This window comes from Balearica regulorum, chromosome 29 (assembly GCF_011004875.1).
Source record: "Balearica regulorum gibbericeps isolate bBalReg1 chromosome 29, bBalReg1.pri, whole genome shotgun sequence".
NCBI classification, from domain to species: Eukaryota; Metazoa; Chordata; class Aves; order Gruiformes; family Gruidae; genus Balearica; species Balearica regulorum.
This window is the reverse complement of record NC_046212.1, coordinates 2,260,127-2,273,322: the sequence shown is the minus strand read 5'-3', so window position 1 is coordinate 2,273,322 and position 13,196 is coordinate 2,260,127. Positions and strand designations below refer to the sequence as shown.

The window sequence follows — 13,196 nt, the reverse complement described above, 5'->3', positions numbered from 1 at the left end:
GCTCCCATTACAGCCGATCCCATTACAGCCGATCCCATTACAGCCGATCCCTGTGGGTGCTCCCGTTACAGCCGATCCCATTACAGCTGATCCCATTACAGCCGATCCCGTCACAGCCGCTCCCTGTGGGTGCTCCCGTTACAGCCGATCCCGTTACAGCCGATCCCTGTGGGTGCTCCCGTTACAGCCGATCCCATTACAGCCGATCCCGTTACAGCCGATCCCTGTGGGTGCTCCCGTTACAGCCGATCCCGTTACAGCTGATCCCATTACAGCCGATCCCGTCACAGCCGCTCCCTGTGGGTGCTCCCATTACAGCCGATCCCGTTACAGCCGATCCCGTTACAGCCGATCCCTGTGGGTGCTCCCGTTACAGCCGATCCCGTTACAGCCGCTCAGGTGACAGCGGCGGGGCGGGCGATGGTGCCCATCCCCGAGCTCTCCCCCGAGGCCTCCCGGCTCCTCGTCTCGGCCGCGCTCTCCCTCACCGCCGTCCTCCTCTTCCTCATCTTCCTCCCCCCCGCCCCCAGGGGGGGGCGCCCGCCAGGTCAGTGCCCACTGGGACCAGTGAGGAGGGCAGACTGGGACCAGTGAGGAAGGCAGACTGGGACTGGTAAGGTATACAGGCTGGAACCAGTAAGGAATACGGACTGGGACCAGTAAGGAGGGCAGACTGGGACCAGTGAGGAGGGCAAACTGGGACGAGGGAGGAGGGCAGACTGAGACCAGTGAGGAAGGCAGACTGGAACCAGTAAGGAATACAGACTGGGACCAGTGAGGAAGGCAGACTGGGACCGGTAAGGAATACAGGCTGGAACCAGTAAGGAATACGGACTGGGACCAGTAAGGAGGGCAGACTGGGACCAGTGAGGAATACAGACTGGGACCAGTGAGGAGGGCAGAATAGGACCAGTGAGGAAGGCAGACTGGGACCGGTAAGGAGTACAGACTGGTTCCAGTGAGGAGGGCAGACTGGGACCAGTGAAGAGGGCAGACTGGAACCAGTAAGGAATACTGACTGGGACCAGTGAGGAAGGCAGACTGGGACCGGTAAGGAATACAGACTGGTTCCAGTGAGGAGGGCAGACTGGGACCAGTGAAGAGGGCAGACTGGAACCAGTAAGGAATACAGACTGGGACCAGTGAGGAAGGCAGACTGGGACCGGTAAGGAATACAGACTGGAATCAGTAAGGAATATGGACTGGGACCAGTAAGGAGGGCAGACTGGTTCCACTGAGGAATACAGACTGGAACCAGTAAGGAGAGCAGATTGGGACCAGTGAGGAATCCAGACTGGTTCCAGTGAGGAGGGCAGACTGGGACCAGTAGGGCCATGCCCCCCCTCCCGGTGCCGGGGAGGGGACACCCACACCCCCCCCAGCGGGGCCGTCCCTCCCCCGGGGCCCATTTAGGGGCTGGCGGGTGCCAGTCCGGGGGTGCCAGTCCGGGGGTGTCACTCTGCGGGTGCCACCGGGCCCAGGGGGACCTCGCCGCCCTGCCCACCCTTTAATTTATTTTTTTTTTTTGCCCAATTTTCCTCTTTTTCCAGCCAAAAAGATGGCGCAGATGCCACCAGGACACTGGCACGCCGAGAGCCTGGGCGCCGGCAAAGCCATCGCTGTCCTCACCTCCGGGGGGGACGCCCAGGGTAAGGGACACCCCCGTGACCCCAAAAACCGGCGGTTGTGTGAGGGTCCAGCCCCATTTTGGGGTGAAACCAGGTGAAAACGGGACTTGGGTGGCCAGATCCTGCGGTCGGTTGAGTTGTTTTTGGGGTGACCTTGGGGGGACAGTGGGGTGAGGAAGTCGTGGGACAGAGTTAAGGGGGGTTTTGGGGTGCAGGGGGGGGTCTGGGTGCATGTACCCCATGCCAAAATTTGGGGGGGGCTTAAAGGGACGGTGGCACAATGCTGGAGGAGCACTGGGGTTGCCCAAAACCGCAGGGATTCAGCCCAAAACTTGTCCTCCACACAGGTGGCCCCAGCAAAGCGGGGTACCCCAGTTGGGGGGGGGGGGGGGGGCTCATCCAGCCCACAGGGGTCTCAGCTCAGCTCCCCCCCGCCGCCGCGCGGTGTCACCCGGTGTCACGCGGTGGGACACGGCGCCGCTAAATGTCAACAGGGCAAAAATAACCCGGGCAGCTGCGGGGGGGGGGGGGGGGGGGGGTGTTGGGGGGGGTTTGGGGGTGCCGAGCCTGGCGCTGTGCAAGGTGGGGGGAAACGATGGTTTTGGGGGGGTCCCTGGGGGGGGTCCCCACGCTCTCCTCCTCCCCCAAGGCATGAACGCGGCCGTCCGTGCCGTGGTGCGGGTGGGCATCTACACCGGCGCCAAGGTCTACTTCGTGCACGAGGTCAGCACTGACACCCCCCCCCCCCCCAAAAAATATTCTCAGCCCCCCCCCCCCAAACCCTGGTGGTGGTGGGGTGTCGTTTCAACATCGGGTTGTGTGTGTGTCCCCCCAACTTCCAGGGCTACCAGGGGCTGGTGGACGGAGGGGAAAACATCAAGGAGGCCACGTGGGAGAGCGTCTCCATGATGCTGCAGCTGGTGAGCGGTGGCTGAGCCCGGCCAGCTCGTTGCACCGATGGCGGGGGGGGGGGTGGGGGGGGATACGGTGTAACCCTACGCCGCGGTGCCGGGGTCAAGCCTGAAAATAACCCGAAACTGGAGCCGGGATGGGGGTGGGTGGGATGGAAACATGGATGTGGGGGTGCTGGGGGCCGGGGGGGGGGATCCAGCATCCACGTGGGGGTCCCGCAGGGGGGCACGGTCATCGGCAGCGCCCGGTGCCAGGATTTTCGAACGCGGGAGGGACGTCTGAAAGCCGCCCGTAACCTGGTGAAACGCGGCATCACCAACCTCTGCGTCATCGGCGGCGACGGCAGCCTCACCGGTGCCGACACCTTCCGGGCCGAGTGGAGCAGCCTCTTGGCCGAGCTGGTGAAAGTGGGTACGTGTGTGTGTTCCCCCCAACGGGACCCCCCCAAGATTTCTTCTACGAGGTGAAAAAGGGGGTTTTGGACCAAAATCAGGGGGGTTGGACCAAAATCAGGGGAGTTTGTACACAAAAAAGTGGGTTTTCCCTCCCCATGTTGGTGTTTTGGCCCCGCGGGGATGTTTTGGGGGGAACGCGGAGGGAAAAGGGGGTGTCCCACCCTGCGGCAGGGGGGATCACGGCGGAGGAGGCGAAGAGATCGAGTCACCTGAACATCGTGGGCATGGTGGGCTCCATCGACAACGACTTCTGCGGCACCGACATGACCATTGGCACCGATTCGGCGTTGCACCGTATCATGGAGATCGTGGATGCCATCACCACCACGGCCCAGAGGTGACGGGGACCCCCCCTGCGTCCCCCACGACGGAGTGGGGGGGGGGGAACCCAGATATCCGGGCCCCACTCGGACTTGCCGTGGGGTGAAACTCCTGTTTCCCGCAGCCACCAACGGACCTTCGTGCTGGAAGTGATGGGTCGTCACTGCGGGTACGTCCCCGCGCCGCCACCCGATAAAGAAGGGGGGGGGAGGAAAAAACCCTAAACAGCCTCTTTTTTACCCACTTTCAGCTACCTGGCGCTCATCACCGCCCTGGCCTGCGGCGCTGACTGGGTCTTCATCCCCGAGTCCCCCCCCGAGGATGACTGGGAAGACCACCTGTGCCGGAGGCTGACGGAGGTAAGGACGGGCTCTGGTGGGCGCCTCGTCCCCGTCCCCGTCCCAATCGTCACCCCCCTGGTTCCTTCCCCCCCCCCCCCCCCAGACCCGCCTGGGCGGCTCGAGGCTGAACATTATCATCGTGGCCGAGGGCGCCATCGACAAGCACGGCAAGGCCATCACCTCCGACGACATCAAAACCGTGAGCGGGGAGGCAGTGGGGGGGGAAGGAACCCCTTTTTTTCCTGCCCCCCAGCCCTTTCCCAGCCCCGCCGCGGGGCCGGATCCAGGCACGTCCCTGTTTTGCAGCTGGTGGTGAAGCGTTTGGGATACGACACCCGGGTGACCATCCTGGGCCACGTCCAGCGCGGCGGGACACCCTCCGCCTTCGACCGCATCCTGGTAGGCAGCTGCCTCCCCCCCCCAGCCCCGGGGAAAAGGGGGTCCAGGGAGGGGGGGTAACGTCCCCATCCTCGTCCCCGTCCCCCCCAGGGCAGCCGGATGGGTGTTGAAGCCGTCATGGCTCTGCTGGAGGGGACCCCCGACACCCCCGCCTGCGTCGTCAGCCTGTCGGGCAACCAAGCCGTGCGCCTGCCCCTGATGGAGTGCGTCCAGGTGGTGAGTATGGGGGGGACGGGACCCCAAACCCCGCCGGGGCAACGCAAACCCATCCAATACGATGCCAACCCAGCCGGTGCCGTCCAAACCCGGCCGATGCGGTGCAAACACATCTAATGCAATGCAAACCCGGCTGGCTGCGGTACCAACCTGGCCGGTGCAGCGCAAACCTGGCCAGCGCGGTGCGATGCAAAGCTGTACAGCGGGATGCAAACCCGTGCGATGCAAAGCTGTATGGTGTGATGCAAAGCCGTATGGTGTGATGCAAAGCTGTATGGTGTGATGCAAAGCTGTATGGCACGATGCAAAGCTGTCCAATGCGATGCAAACCTGTCCGATGCAATGCAAAGCCATACGGTGCGATGCAAAGCCATACGGCGCGATGCAAAGCTGTACAGCATGATGCAAACCCGTCCGGCGCGATGCAAAGCCGTCCGGCGCGATGCAAAGCTGTACAGCATGATGCAAAGCCGTACGGCGCGATGCAAAGCCGTACGGCGCGATGCAAAGCCATACAGCGCGATGCAAAGCTGTATGGCACGATGCAAAGCCAGCCATCACGGCGCAAACCCACCCATCTTCGCTCCCTGCAGACCAAAGACGTGACGACGGCGATGAACGAGGGGCGCTTCGACGAAGCCCTGAAGCTGCGGGGCCGGTGAGCGTCTGCACCCCGTCCCCGGTGAGGACCTGGGGCTCCGGCCACCCCCGGGGCTCCTACACCCACCTTCCCCCCCGCACCTTCGCAGGAGTTTCCAAAACAACTGGAACGTGTACAAGCTGCTGGCACACATCCGCCCCCCCTCCACCAAGGTAGTGCCGCAGGGAGGGGGGCGATGGGGACCCTCTCAAACCCCCCAAACCCCCCCGCAACGCCGGCTCCTTCCTCCCTGCAGAGCGGCTACACGCTGGCGGTGCTTAACGTGGGCGCTCCGGCCGCTGGCATGAACGCGGCTGTTCGGTCAACCGTACGGATCGGCCTGATCCACGGCCACCGGATGCTGGCGGTACACGACGGCTTCGAGGGGCTCGCCTACGGGAAGGTGCGAACCCTGGGAAAAAGGGGGGTACGGCCCCCAAAAAGCTGCAGCCCCACAGGGAAGAGGGACCCCCTAGGATAGGGATGCTCGACCCCCTTCCTAACCCTGCCGTGGTTCAGCCCCGCTGTTGTCCCCCAGCTTGGGGGGCACCGGGTTACCCCAATATCACCCCGACATGGTCGAGGGGAGGTCGGTGCACTCCAAAACTCCTTCTCCTGCCCCCCCCCCCCGACTTGCTGCTTTCCCCCAAGGTGGAAGAAATCAGCTGGGAGAGGGTCGGCGGCTGGACGGGACTGGGAGGATCCAAACTGGGGACGAAGAGGTAACGCTTCTCCCGGGGGAATCTCCGGGGGGGTCCCCAGGTGGAGCCCCCCCACCCCGGGCGGGCTCAGCCAAGGCCGTTTCACCCTCCCAGGACTTTGCCCAAGAAATACTTTGAGGAAATCAGCGCCAACATCAGCAACTTTGGCATTCACGGCTTGATCATCATCGGCGGCTTCGAGGTGAGCGGGGAAGCAGTTGGCAGGGTGCAGGCAGCTGCCAGCACCTTGCCTGTACCGACACCCTCTGCCTCGCTGCCCGCAGGCTTTCACGGGTAGCCTGGAGCTGATGGAGGGGAGGGCCAAGTACGAGGAGCTCTGCATCCCACTCTGCGTCATCCCCGCCACCGTCTCCAACAACGTCCCCGGCTCCGACTTCAGCATCGGCGCCGACACCGCGCTCAACACCATCACCACGGTGCGGCCCCGCACCCCACCCCAACCCCCTCCCCATCTAACAACAGCAACACCCCGTTAACCCTAAATCTCCTTTTTCCATCCCGATTCTTCCACCTCCGCAGACCTGCGACCGCATCAAGCAGTCGGCGGCCGGCACCAAGCGCCGCGTCTTCATCATCGAGACCATGGGCGGGTTCTGCGGCTACTTGGCCACCATGGCGGGGCTGGCGGGTGGCGCCGATGCCGCCTACATCTACGAGGAGCACTTCAACATCCACGATCTGCAGGTTGGGGACCCCCTCACACCCCCTGTCCCCCGTTATCCCCCCCGCACTGGGCATCGCCACAGCCCCGGGGCAGTGGGGGTTGCGTTTATTCCCGGTTCCAAGCCCCCCACCCTCCATTTTGTGCTCTGCGTAGGTCAACGTGGAGCATTTAACTGAGAAGATGAAGACGACAGTGAAGAGGGGGCTGGTGCTCAGGTACGACCCCAGGGTAGGATGGAATTGGGGGGGGGGTGGTGGTCAACTGAGACCCGCCATGCTCGTGCCACCCCCCCCGAGCCCGTTTTCCTCTCCTGGTGCAGGAACGAGCGATGTAACGAGAACTACACCACCGACTTCATCTACAACCTCTACTCGGAGGAAGGGAAGGGCATCTTCGACTGCCGGAAAAACGTGCTGGGGCACATGCAGCAGGTACAGACCCCCCTCCCCGGTGACGGGAAGGGGCTGCGGGTTGGGAGACCCTCGCCCGGGGCTTCTCCCTGTTCACCCAGTGACTTTTCCGGCACAGGGCGGCACCCCGACCCCCTTCGACAGGAACTTCGGCACCAAAATGGGTGCCAAGGCTGTTGCGTGGATCACTGGGAAGATCAAGGAGTGCTCCCGGCACGGTGGGTGCCGCACAGGGGGGTTCCCTGCCTTGTTTCCCCACAGCCATGGCTCCAACACCACAATGCAAAGGGCTCCCCTGCAGATTTTTGGGGGGGGTGTGTGTGTGTGTGTGCTCTCCCCTCCTGGAGGGTCCAAAACACTGAGCCCGCTGCTCCCCGCCTCTCCTCGCAGGTCGCATCTTCGCCAACACGGACGACTCGGCGTGTCTGCTGGGCATGCGCAAGCGCAGCCTCGTCTTCCAGCCCATCACCGAGCTCAAGGAGCAGACGGACTTCGAGTAGGTGCCCCCCTTCCCCCCCCCCACTCTGAGACCATTTCCCAGCCTCACGAACGATAAATACAACAGGCAACGCTTCCGCGGGCGATGAATCGTTTCACCCAGGACCATCACGCTGCCCTCCCTCTCTCTCTCACCCAGGCACCGCATCCCCAAGGAGCAGTGGTGGCTGAAGCTTCGCCCCATCCTAAAAATCCTGGCCAAGTACAACATCGAGCTGGACACCTCGGAAAAAGCCCACCTGGAGCACGTCACGCGCAAGAGGATCTCGCTCGAGTCCAATATCTAAGAGGCGATTGCCGGTACCGGCTTCCCCCGCCCCGGAGCACGTCCCCGTGTCGCTCCGGGGATCCCCGTTGTAGCTCACACCCTCCGGGAAGCCAGGCAGCCCCTCCGCACCCCGAGGGCACTTGCTGCCTCAGTGAAAGAGCGGTTTTCCCCGAAGCAGAGGGTTTCCTCGGGGTAAATTTTGGGTTGGTTTAGGTATTTTATGGGCTTTTAAAAGAGAAAAGCAGTTTCCCAAGCGTTGCAGCGGGATATTACGACAAGCTGAGAGCGAACGGTCTGGGTAGAGTCCCTAGGGCACCATTTTAGCGTTAAAAATTCAGAATTAAGATGCTTCAATAAACCGGCACCACTCACTCGTGGTGGTAAACACGAATCGTGCTCCGACCCTCCGGTGCTCACCCCTGGGGAAGGCAAACACGGCTCCCACAGCCCCGCACACACCCCCGGTCCCGATGGCCTTGCTTCCCAGCACAACAGAGAGGAATAAAATATATATAATCTGATTTTTTTTCCCCAAAATTTCTCCCATAAAGCAACTATCAAAGTTTACCTGCCTGACTTCATCCTCAAGAGCACAGGGCAGCTCTCCTGGGATCCCCAAACCCCACCCAAACGCACCCTCCTCGGTCAGGGAGGTCCCCAAAAGCCGATCCTCTGCGCTCCCTCGCTAACCCTGGGCATGAGCGTGCGACACACACACCTTCCAGCGCGCGGCAAGCCGTTTATTTCCGTGAATACACGATGGTGCGTGTGGGGACACCACCGCCGTGCCGAACGGAAAGCGGGTGCTGCCCAGTGGACTCCCGCTGCTCTGCTGCCAGCACGTCTTCACGCCTCCTCCTAAAACCCTCTATTTCCACCCAAATAAAAACCAACAACAAAACGGTCAGTCGACAGTGTAAAACCAAAACTAAGGAAGAGCTTGGGTGGGTTATCGTGTGGCAGATGGGAGGGAAACCTCTGCTCCGGAGCACGGAGCATCCCTCTGGAGAGGGAGGGAAACGAATTCCAGCCCCACAAAGCATCGGCTTTTGAGGTGCTCCCAACCCTCCTCCCCTCTACAGCACTGACACATCTTAAAAATTATAGAGAAGAAGGGAAAAACACACTTCCATGCATTGAAGGGATGCCCCACATCTGCCCCAAGCACCGGGAGCCACGGACACACAAGCTCTGCCCCGTTGGCGGGTGTTAGCACCGAGCGACGGTGCCAGCCCACACCGTTACACGACGTACAGGTGTACTCTGAGTCCGACAAGACCTTCTCCTGATTTTCTGCCTCAGGTCTTTCAAAGAAAGGAGGGTTTCCCCATTCTCCCCGCACCCACAAAACCTGCTTGTCCCCGCGGTCTGCCTCAACGCCAAAAAAAACCCCCAAAACCCAGAAAAAACAAAAAAAAAAAAGGTTAATCCAACAGCTAGGATATAATTTGCCATTAAAGGGTGATTGTTCATCTCACGGGGCCGAAATCGAGAGGGCAGAGTGTGGCAGGAGGCACCAAGCAGGTAATAGTGGGCAGAGAGACAGCGTGGAGCCATCTGCGAGCAGCACCGGTGGATCCCCGGCTGCCCTGCGCCAGCAGAGAACCGGGACGGCGACCACGGAGGAGAATCCATCGCCCGTGAGTCTCAAACCAAGCGGTCAACCTCATCCTCGGCACGGCCACGAGGAAGCGGTGACGAAGGGAGCTGAACGTCGGCGCGGAAGAGCCCCGGCGCCTTGTCTTTCGCTTTAGCTGAGGAGCAACACATACTCTTTCAGGCAGGTGGGCAAGGGCAGCTGCTTCACCGCCTCCGGCAAGAACCGCACACCCAGGCTGCGGCGTACGGCGTAACGTGACAGCGTCTGTAGGGTACCGGGGACCGAGCAGAGCAGGGTGAGCTTTTCGCAGAGCTGCGGATCCCTGGTCACCTCCCAAGGCATGCTGCCGTTTTTTCTCAGCTCAAAGTGTCCGATAGCTCGATGGAGAAGATCGAAACAGGAATCCTCGCGTTCCGTACCCAATCCCCGAACCAACAACGCCACCAACCGCGAGATGGGGGTTTGGCCTTTCAAATTAACCACCCTGACCTCCGCTCCAAAGTCGAGCAAGATGCTGACGCTCTCCAGGTTACCCTTCATGGCCGCCCAGCTCAGCGGCGTGTCGTTGTTGTAATCGCGGGCGTTCACCAAGGCCCCGTTCTCCAACAGCGACCGCACGCACTCGGCGTTGTTCTTGAAGGCGGCCCAGTGGAGCGGGGTGTCCTTGTTGCCATCCAAGGCATTGGGGTTGGCCCCGTACTCCAGGAGGATTTCCACACAGGTTTCGTCCTTTTCCGCTGCGTAGTGAAGGGCTGTTCGGTTGTAGCCGTCCAGGGCGTTGACCTGTAGGAGAAGGGGAGGGAGGAGAAAGGATTTGGGGGGGTCACGGAGGTACTCAAGCTCCTGCCAGTGCCAGGGGAAGCTGTTTTCACGTCCCAAATTAAGCGGATGGGAAAAGGAGGCAGGGAGCAGGGGCGGTACGACCTGGCAGCAGCCAGAAGGAAGTGCCAAAAATCAGGCAATACGTAGGTTTCAATTCTTCCTTCAGGCTTCCACCCCAAAGCCACCCTCCCTCCCTCCCGGACAAGCAGCACCCCTGATATTTCAAGCTCAAACATTTCCCTCCCTATCGGGATGATAAACCTTCACCTGGGCCCATCTTCCCCTGAGAGGGGGCACAAAACCGGCACCTCTTAAAACCATCGGCTCAAATCCCAGCTATTTATCAGCACCCGCCGCCCCCTCCCGACTTCCCGTCCCCTTTTCAACGGGACCTTTGTGTTTTTAACGTGGTTTTTGGTTCTTTAGAAGCCTTTACCTCCGCTCCCTTCTGCAGCAACAGCTCGACGCAGTCGGCATCAGCCACCATACAGGCGCAGTGCAGCGGTTTCAGGGTGCCGTGCATGCAGTTCACGTCCGCACCCTGCGAAAGCACAGGAAACCGCAGCCAGGATTAGCAAACCCACCCGTTCTTGGCCCGTTTCCACCCCCGAGCCAGCAGCTGATGCATCTTCATTTGCATTGTTAGAAAAAGGTTTATTAATAGATATCCAGCATAACGCTCCCGCTCAAGCCCTAGGGTTTGTTTTGTACGCAGAACTCCGCACCGGGCAGAAGCGCTCGACGGTCTGTGTCCCTGCTGCCGGCCTTGATTTTTATTAATTCATCGTCCCTAAACGACGCCTGAAGAAACCCGGCTGCCGCAGGGGGTTGGTATAACCCGTGCGGAGGTTTGCTGTCCGCACACCGGCAGGATCACGAGGAACCTCCGGCGTGAGGCTGACAGCGGGCACAGCATGGCGGGGGGGTTGGGTTGGGAAGGCAAGCGGGACGCTCTGCCTCCGGTAAATAAACCGGCAGCTGTTCAAAAACCACCGGCAAAGCTCCGGCAGAGCCTGAGCTGCCCTGGGAGCATCCCCTGGTGGGAGGCAGCCCCAGGCTGAACCCAGGACCTTGTCGGCTGTGAGAGGGCGTCTCCGAGGAGGTTTAAGTCGCCCGGCGGAGCCCTCGCCACCCGAAATAGCTCAGCAGCTGCCCGGATCAGTCAGGCTTAGCCAGGGCTCTCCGCTGCCCGCAGAGTGACCCGCGCTGAGGCGAAGCTCCCGGACCCCCCCCCACCCCAGTGCGGGGGCAAGGGCGGGCCCAGCCCCGCGAACCTCACCCCGACGGGGGTTCAAGCCGCGGGGAGCGATGCCCAGAGCTCGGCCCCGCCCTCCAGCCGCGAAACGGGGGTGGAAACTCTCCCTCTGCTCACGGAGGGGGTGCCCCACCTCGGCCCCCTCCCCTACAAACCCCCCGTTTCCTTCGCGAGGGCTTCGCAGCGCCCCAGGACCGGGCCGGGGCTCACCCTGCCGATGAGATCCTCCACGTTGTCCCGCGGGAAGGAGCGGATGGCGGCGATGGTGCGGATGAGCCGCTCCGACAGGGAGTACTTGCTCTGGATGCTCTGCATGATGTACCACATAGTGCGGCCCGCCCGGCCGCCGCCTCCGCATACCCCGGGCGGCCCCGCCGAGCCCCCGGCGACAGGCCCCGGTGGGCCCTCCCGCTGCGGCGGGGGCGGGAAGAGCTGCTCGGGCCAAGCCCAGCACCGCGGGGGGGTTCGGAGGGTCCCGGGGAGGGGTCGGGGGGTCCCGGAGGGGGCTCAGGGGGTCCCGGGGGGGTCCCGGGGGTCCGCACGGTCCCAGCGCAGCCGCTCCAGGCCCAGAGGGAGACGGAAACGGCCGCTACCCGGAAGTGACGAGATCGCAGAGGCGCATGCGCGGCTATAGGCCACGCCCCCTCCCGCCCACCTCTCCGCCAATCCGGCTCCCGGCGTCCCTCAAGGCTCCGCCTCCTCCCAGCTTTTCCGCCCACGCCTTCGGAGGTGCCGTCCCCCGCGCGTCGCTCTCCCCCAATCGCCATCCGCTCCCGCCCGCAAGCCCCGCCTCCCTCCGGACTCTCAACCAATCCGCCCTCTCCCTGCGCACCCGTTGGGTTCCGGTCGGTGGCCCCAACTAGGAGCGCTGAGGGGGGGGGGGGGGGGACACGGACCCTGGGGAAACCCCTCGGGGAGGGGGGGGCGCGGCTCGGCGTAACCATGGCAACGGGGCCTGGCGCACCCCAGAGCGCCCTGGGCCCGCAGGTGCCACCTCGGGGGGACAGCCGGTGCTGGGTGACACCGGGGGGGGTCCCGTCACCGTGGGGACAGGCGTTGGGTGTTTGTCCGCCTGTTGGGGACAGTCGGACAGTGGCTGAGGCACCGCGACACGGTGACGGCCAAGCTCAGGGGGTGACCTGACACCCCAACACGGTGACAGCCGGGCTCGGGGGTGACCCAACACCCTGAGAGGGTGACAGCCCAGCCTGGGGGTGACCCAGCAGCCTGATGGGTGACAGCTGAGCTCGGGGGTGCGACCCAGCACCCCAACACCATGACAGCCAAGCTGGGGGGGTGACCAACACCCTGACACAGTGACAGCCCAGCCTGGGGGTGACCAACACCCTGATGGGGGACAGCCGAGCTCAGGGGGTGACCCAGCACCCAGCCAGGTGACGCTGGGACTTGGACCCCCAAACCTGTTCCCTGGATACACCCCCCCCCCCCCCCATGGCACCAACCCCCCCCCAGCGACCATCGCTGCCGACTCACACTGCCACCAGTTCAAACCAGTAACTCCCAGTCCAGCCACCCACTTCCCCACCAACAGCCGCCGGGCTGACCCTCGCTCGGGGCGGGAAGGGTTAAAACCACCAGATTGAGCGGGGGGGTCCCTCCTGCCTGGGGGGTCCCCAACATGGCGGGGGGGGGGCACTGGGTGCCCCAATCTTCCTCCCGCCCCACCCCTGGCGGCTCCATCCAGCTGCAAACATCTGGTGGGTGGGTTTGGGGGGGCTGGAGGATCAATAACCCCCCCCAGCTGCCAACACCTGGTTGAATGGGGGGGCCCCTGGCTCCCCCCTGTTTTGTTCTGCCCCCCCCAGCTGCAACCACCTGACAGGGTGTTTTGGGGGGCGCAGGGGGAGCCGTGCCCTCCCCTCCCCTCCAGCTGCCAACATCTGGCACCAGGCAGAAGGGGGGGGGCACAAAAGCCCCCAATGCCCCCCCCCAGCTGCAAACCCCCCAGCGGAACCCCCGGGAGCACCCCATCCCCCCCCAGTACCACCTCGGGGGGGGGGATGACACCCCAAAACCATCCCCCC

The 13,196-nt window shown here is 63.0% G+C and overlaps 2 protein-coding genes across 2 annotated transcripts; one reads left to right on the top strand and one right to left on the bottom strand.

The window, feature by feature from the left end:
- Positions 1–404: 404 nt before the first annotated feature.
- On the top strand, positions 405–7,865 carry PFKM (phosphofructokinase, muscle). The gene is made up of 23 exons (XM_075737630.1): positions 405–547; positions 1,551–1,649; positions 2,278–2,351; positions 2,471–2,548; positions 2,762–2,951; positions 3,167–3,332; positions 3,441–3,485; positions 3,567–3,675; positions 3,761–3,856; positions 3,964–4,056; positions 4,147–4,272; positions 4,866–4,930; positions 5,022–5,085; positions 5,169–5,315; positions 5,564–5,634; positions 5,728–5,815; positions 5,898–6,050; positions 6,154–6,318; positions 6,452–6,513; positions 6,618–6,729; positions 6,827–6,926; positions 7,099–7,204; positions 7,346–7,865. The coding sequence occupies exons 1-23, from the start codon at positions 421–423 to the stop codon at positions 7,491–7,493; spliced, it is 2,484 nt and encodes an 827-aa protein (XP_075593745.1). The 5' UTR covers positions 405–420; the 3' UTR covers positions 7,494–7,865.
- Positions 7,866–9,074: 1,209 nt separating this feature from the next.
- Positions 9,075–11,618, bottom strand: ASB8 (ankyrin repeat and SOCS box containing 8). The gene is made up of 3 exons (XM_075737644.1): positions 11,362–11,618; positions 10,333–10,437; positions 9,075–9,857 (listed from the first exon to the last, which is right to left on the bottom strand). Exons 1-3 carry the CDS (start codon positions 11,476–11,478, stop codon positions 9,225–9,227), a joined length of 855 nt encoding a protein of 284 aa, XP_075593759.1. The 5' UTR covers positions 11,479–11,618; the 3' UTR covers positions 9,075–9,224.
- Between the last annotated feature and the right edge of the window lie 1,578 nt (positions 11,619–13,196).

Coding starts and splice junctions, on each gene's coding strand:
- ASB8 (XM_075737644.1), bottom strand. CDS start 11,478: ATGTGGTACATCATGCAGAGCATCCAGAGCAAGTACTCCCTGTCGGAG. Junction 10,438..11,361: donor TGGAGGATCTCATCGGCAGG/GTGAGCCCCGGC, acceptor GTGCTTTCGCAG/GGTGCGGACGTGAACTGCAT. Junction 9,858..10,332: donor TGCTGCAGAAGGGAGCGGAG/GTAAAGGCTTCT, acceptor CTTCTCCTACAG/GTCAACGCCCTGGACGGCTA.
- PFKM (XM_075737630.1), top strand. CDS start 421: ATGGTGCCCATCCCCGAGCTCTCCCCCGAGGCCTCCCGGCTCCTCGTC. Junction 1,650..2,277: donor CTCCGGGGGGGACGCCCAGG/GTAAGGGACACC, acceptor TCCTCCCCCAAG/GCATGAACGCGGCCGTCCGT. Junction 6,730..6,826: donor TGCTGGGGCACATGCAGCAG/GTACAGACCCCC, acceptor TTTCCGGCACAG/GGCGGCACCCCGACCCCCTT.